This window comes from Populus euphratica, unplaced genomic scaffold, assembly GCF_000495115.2.
Source record: "Populus euphratica unplaced genomic scaffold, PopEup_1.0 scaffold2997.1, whole genome shotgun sequence".
NCBI lineage: Eukaryota > Viridiplantae > Streptophyta > Magnoliopsida > Malpighiales > Salicaceae > Populus > Populus euphratica.
In genome coordinates, this window is record NW_011502841.1 from 541 (window position 1) to 6,907 (window position 6,367).

Here is a 6,367-nt window from a genome sequence, read left to right on the forward strand (position 1 = left end):
AAAGTTAGTTAAAATTGTTTTTTATTTTAAGGGTAAACAAATTATTTTTATGCATGTTTTATATAAAAATACAAAAGTAATCCTTAATGTGAGCTTAATAATTTATTTTCCAAGAGTAGTGAGGTAAATTTATTATACTATTAGAATATGAAATACCTGTTTTATCCCTAGTTAATTTAAAAATATCAAAATGTTTTCATTGCAAAGATGAACTTATTTTCAACCATCAGCTTATCAGTTTTTCTTTTTCAAAAAGCAAGAAAGTGAAAACACTATTTTCAATGTTTATAAGTGAACAATATTTTCATCTCTTTTTTTCAGGTTTTTTATTTTTTATTTTTTTTGTTTGCGAGTAGTTTTTCATTTCTAAAATATGATTTTTTTAAAAAAATTATAACTAAATTATTTAATAAATTGAAAAATCTTTAGATTTGATTAATTTTAAGTTTAATAATTATAATTAAATTATTAAGTAAAATTATTTAATAAACTCACATGATCATATTTTCATTCTTATAGCTGAAGAAGCCCCCAATTGACTAAGTCAATAAAAAGAGACTTAAGCAACATATTGAAATGGAAGGCAAGGTGAAAGCCTTACCATGTTCTTCCAAGTGTCTATCTATTACTCAACAAATAAAAAGTAATAATAATAATAACAATAATAATAATATAAGCTTGCAGTTTTCCTGTAGCCACGATGTTTTTCATCACCGTTTCAATCCTTGATCTTCCCATCTGTTATTAAGGGAGCTGATTGAAAATCTCAAATCTCTTGATTAGTTAAGTTTTTATTTTTACTTAGATTCTTATTTAAATGAATTAGAAACAAGGTAATAACTTAATATTATTCGACTTAGTTAAATATTGAATTCAAATCTATATAGGTTTAATGAGTTATTAGATCTAGTAATTACGAGTTCAACAAAGCACTGAGTTTAAATATATACGAATCTGATAAGTTGCTAGATCTAATATCCTTAAAATCAGCCAAGTGCATTGCCCACATATATATCAGTCTGATGAATTGTCAAATCTATTATTTTTTAGCTCAGTTAAACACTAAACTCAATTACAAGTAGCTTTGATAATCTTGTCATGCTTCATTTTGAGCCATGTTATTATGATATGTGAGAGGTATTTTTTATTTTTGACACCTGGAGGTTTTAATAGTATTAGAAAAACATAATTTCTTAGTACTCCCAAATTAAATAGTAAAAATGATGGGTTATAAAGATTTTTTTCACCTTTATCTCTACTCGTGATAAAAATGAAAACTTTATTTATAAACCCTTTTCTATAGACTCTGCTGAAGTTTTTTCTTTAACTATTAGTCGTAAAAAAAAAAATTCAATCATAAACTTAGCTACAAATATAACAAAGAATAAGGAAGTTGCATATTTTATAATATGACCTAATAATATCTTTGACTATCCTATTAACATCATGCTTAACTCACGTTGAGGCTAGCGCAACTCATATTTTCTTTTCATTCGAGCTTAGACAAGGATTGCTATTTACATCATGGGAAAGAACATTTGAGTTATGAAAACAACCCTAGATTCACTACTTTCCACCTCTAGGATTTATTGACTTACCATATCTTATTGTCAACTATTTTCTCCGCCATTTCTTAACATGTATAGAACATTTGAGTTATGAAAACAATCCTAGATTCACTACTTTGCACCTCTAGGATTTACTGACTTACCATATTTTACTGTAAATCATTTTTCCCATCATTTCTTAACATGCATAGGCTTTTCACATAGAGTTCCCTTCATGGTTTTTATTGGTTTATTGGTGAAGGTGAAAAACCAATATATATTATTGTTATTATTAATACGAGCAACTAAATAATAATAATTTCTAAAAGTATTAATTATAAGCTTGATTCTGATGAGCCTATAAAACTTATTAAAGATAAAACTTATTAAAGATGGACGAAGTGATTTGTTTATTAGGATATAACTAGTCTAGACCTAGCTGGTAATATCTAAACATTTCTCTCGTGAATTCGTGAAGAGGAAAGGAATACCTCATCATGTACATGTAAAAGGGGGAGGGGTTGTAAGTCCAAGGTCTTTTGGCTGACACGCCTAGCTTGATCAAACATCTAAGCTATGTAATCTCTTAGCTATAGACGAGAAACAAACTCGATGTCCTCCGCATATAAAATTCTAGGAACGTCATCCACGAGGGTTTGAGGTAGCCTTTAGTAATGGCAGGAGAAGGATTTCTGCAAAGAGAGTTACTCTTCCTCTGTCAAAGGTGGACGTCAGGATGCCACCCCCTTTAGTTCATGCCTAGTTTAAATGACCCTTGCCCCGTGCTGCTTCTTCCAATCTTAGATCGGAAACTAAACTTCTTTTTGGAAGCAACAACACCTTTTGAATCCATGTTTATGTTTAAAGTAGATAAGGAAAAAATCAACAATCGTAGTTTTATTTCTTTTAAGGATAATGATGTAAATTTATTATATTATCAGAAAATAAAATACTCATTCTGTCTCTAATCAATTAAAAAAAAATACCAAGATATTCCCACTGCAAAGATGATTCTATCATCAACCATTAGCCTATTATTGAAGGTAAAAACATTGTTCCGTCTAAAATGCAATGGGTTTAGGTGAATAGTGTTTTCACCTTTTCTTCTAGTTTTTTATTTTTTGGATTACAGGTTGTTTCTAAAATCTGATTTATAAAAAAAATATTGTAACAAAAATTATTTAATAATTTAGAAAAATCTTTCAGTTTGATTAATTTTGAGTTTAGTGTCTCGTCAACTGACAGGATCATATTTTCATTCTTGCGGCCTTGAATTGGAAGAAGCCCCGGCTGACTGAGTCAATGAAAAGAGACTCAAGCAAGGTACTGAAAAAAATTTTCCATGAAGAAGAATCAGTGCGATTTCCCCATATAATTTTGTAGAACCAGTCAGAATCCTTCTGTTTTATTATTTGCTGCACATGCTAAGATAACGTAACATGCCTTCACCTAACCATTTGTTTTTTTCTTTCTTTCTTATTTAAGACTTTAAGAAAATGATTAACTACCTAATACGTTTTAGGTCTTGATCTTCTTCTGTTAGCTTCTTAAAGTAAGCTATCGAATCCAAATAACAAATTGATATGGAAATTTCAAGGAAGCAACAGCTGAATAGAAAATGGAAATTGATATCTAGAATGACATTTTTGGGCTGATCTTCTCTGCTTAAAATGGTCACTTGTTTCCCATGATCATCGCCCATCTACTAGAGTAAAGTCATTCCGTTCATTGAGAGTCATTTTTTATTGCTTTGTTGCTCAAAATGGCCACTCTTCTTCTCAACAAACTGTTAGACTCTGCTAAGGCGATTGAAGATGGTGATCTGAATCTTGCAGAGACAGTTTTCAAGGAGATTAAACTCCTAAATGATGCGAATACCAGCACAGCAACAAGAAAACTTGTCAGATTCTATGCTGAAGCGCTCATTCGGAGACTCTACAAACTGTATCCTCGAAATCCTACTCCATTAGCACCTTCCACGGATTCATATTACATCAGGTGCTGGCGATTTCTTCCTTTCGTATGGTTTGCAGAAAAAAGCAGCCACCATTCCATCCTTGATGCCGTTGTTGGAAAAAAGAAAGTCCATGTTATCAACTTCTCTAATATGGAATTCAACATGATGATTCGAGATTTGATGCGTGATCTAGTGAGGCAGGTAGGCAGTGGACTGTCTTTCCAAGTAACAAATATCAGACCTAAACTGTCAAACAACGAAGAGTACCTCCAAGAAATGGATCGCGTACTAGCTGCAGAGGCTAAAACACTTCGCCTGACAGATTTCAAATCAGACCATGTATTTGCCAATACTGCAGCAGGTATTGTTGAATCCACTCTCAATCTCAAAAGAACAAGCGAGGACGAGGCGATAGTTGTGAAATGGGAGCTTGAACTTCACAAATTGATCTTAGTGCCCGGTGCACTTGAGAAGGTTTTGTCAAAACTGAAGGAACTCAGACCAGAAATCATGGTAATTGTGGAACAGGAAGCCAACCACAACAGTCCTGATATCTTGGACCGACTTGCCCAATCATTCCCATACTACTCCAGCGTATTTGACTCCATAGAGAAAGATACGACCGAATATGATCTCGAAAACAAGATATCGTGGGAGATGGATTTTAGGCGGCAGATCACTAATGTGGTGGCGCGAGAGGACATCCAGCATGCTGAGAGGCATGAAACACAGGCTTGGTGGCGAGATCAGCTGCGTCGTTCAGGATTTCATCCTGTTCGCCAGTGGTTCAATCATATAAGGGGTTTTCTTTTCAGTGACTTGACTCAATACACTATAGAAGGCAAGAATGGATGTCCCTTCCTACGTCGATACACTGTCCCTCTAGTTATCACATCAGCATGGAAACCCGAACTTGCTCAGTCTGATGGAGGTACTGAACAATCTCATTCCACTCTTTGTTTCTCTTAAAACAAGAAATACGAAACATTTTTTTTATGTTTCGAAAAAATGATATCAAACACCCATATTTCTTTACTATGATGATTATTATTATTGTTTATTTTTCACTACAAATGAACGCCATTATATATAAATGTCAGTTGGAAAAATATATTTGAGGTTAGCAAGTATTCATTCATGTGTATTGAGTAAGGTCTTCTCTCACAATCCTGAAAAGCTCTGTCCTTGCATTTTGCATAATTTATTAATTTAATTAGAGGGAATGTGAGGTTTACTTGTAATTATTTGACCATTAAAACTCTGAAATATCTCAATTCAAAAAGCTTAAACTATTAAATAAGAGTTCAAGAATGATTATATATTAGTCTATAACATGGTGAAATGCTAATCATGCAGGATCGGACAACAAGGAGAACGTGGGCAGTCCAGAATCCATGTTGTTAGGTCTAGAGTTCAATGATCTTAGCATAATACAAAATGAATGCGAGGAAGAAGGTGATCCTACTATCATGAGAGAAGGAAATGTGTGGTCTTCAGAGGTACCCCGTCCTGTATTTGCCTGCATGCTTTTTATCAGATTGCTATTTGTTTATTATATAGATGTCTGGGGAAATTAATAGGATACTCATATCTTTATATTTCTTTCATACATAAAGAGTTGATTGTCTATTAATTTTTCTAAATTCTGTTATATCCTGCTATAATTCTTACACTTCTCCTCGATGAATGAGATTGCTTCTACGGTTTTTGCAGTGCCTCTCAATGAATGAGATTGCTGCTTCAGCTGAGATATTTGACATATTGGAATATGTGTGTCATGTATATAAGCTGCCCCTGGCACTAACATGGATATCGGATGGCAGAGATCCTGCCAAAAATTATGAGGGAAAAAACGTTCTACGCGTTGAGGATACTGCTTGCTACGTCAATGATTTAGGAGCAACAGAATTTGTTGAGATATGTGCAGAATTTGATATTGAGGAAGGGCAAGGTGTTGCTGGAAAAGCCCTTCTATCAGATATTTATTTTGTCCCCGATGTCTCTGAACTCGATCCAGCTGATTATCCATTTGTTTATGAAGCATGGGAGTTTGGCCTTCATGGTGCTGTTGCAATCAAGCTAAGAAGCACTTGCAGGAGCAGTATGGATTACATATTAGAATTTTTTCTCCCTTCAAAAATGAGAGAAATTTCAGAAAAACAACTTTTGGTGAATAAAATACTATCTGCCTTGCAGAAGAGCTGTAGGAATTCATGGATAGTTTGTGGAATGGATTTAAATGTGGTTGATGTTGTTTCTGAAGTTACCGCTGCTGAGATGTCTGATATCACACTGATGCCTAATTCTGGCAACTCTCCATCAGCTTCAAATGCTGATGGTTCAAATCCAAATAATATCATGGGATGGAATATGCTTAGCCCAGTGGGTGACTTAGTGGAAATATATGAGACTGATGAAAAGGTGCATTTCTTAACATCAAATTTATCCTATAATTGAGCCCAGATTAAACATTGTAGTATATTATATAGCTTTCTTGATTGTCTCTTAACAGGAAACTGGAGAATCGAAAGCCATACTGGGACCTGCTTCAAATGCTGACAAGGAGATGGTCAACTTATCTATAAATAAATAATGGAAACAAATCTGAGGTGTAGGAGTTCTTCAATGCTGAAAAGCTCTAGATTATTATGGTGTTCTCAAGGCTGCAGCGCAGCACTAGACTGCACGTACAAAACATGTCATGAACTCAAGAAACATCAGCGTTTTATCTTCTTCTTTATTTCCTCCCCTTTTCTTCTTTCTTCTCATCTGGTATTTCTTGTTTCATGAAGATAAAGTTCATTGCAGCGCCACAAGAAAGATGAAGTTCGTCTTGAACTCACCAATCCAAACAAACACCCAG

The 6,367-nt window shown here is 33.9% G+C and overlaps 1 protein-coding gene across 1 annotated transcript; it reads left to right on the forward strand.

The window, feature by feature from the left end:
- The first annotated feature begins 3,309 nt into the window (after positions 1-3,309).
- Positions 3,310-6,097, forward strand: LOC105119498 (DELLA protein GAIP-B-like). Its single transcript, XM_011017643.1, has 4 exons — positions 3,310-4,435; positions 4,861-5,003; positions 5,218-5,925; positions 6,017-6,097. Exons 1-4 carry the CDS (start codon positions 3,310-3,312, stop codon positions 6,095-6,097), a joined length of 2,058 nt encoding a protein of 685 aa, XP_011015945.1.
- The last annotated feature ends 270 nt before the right edge of the window (positions 6,098-6,367 follow it).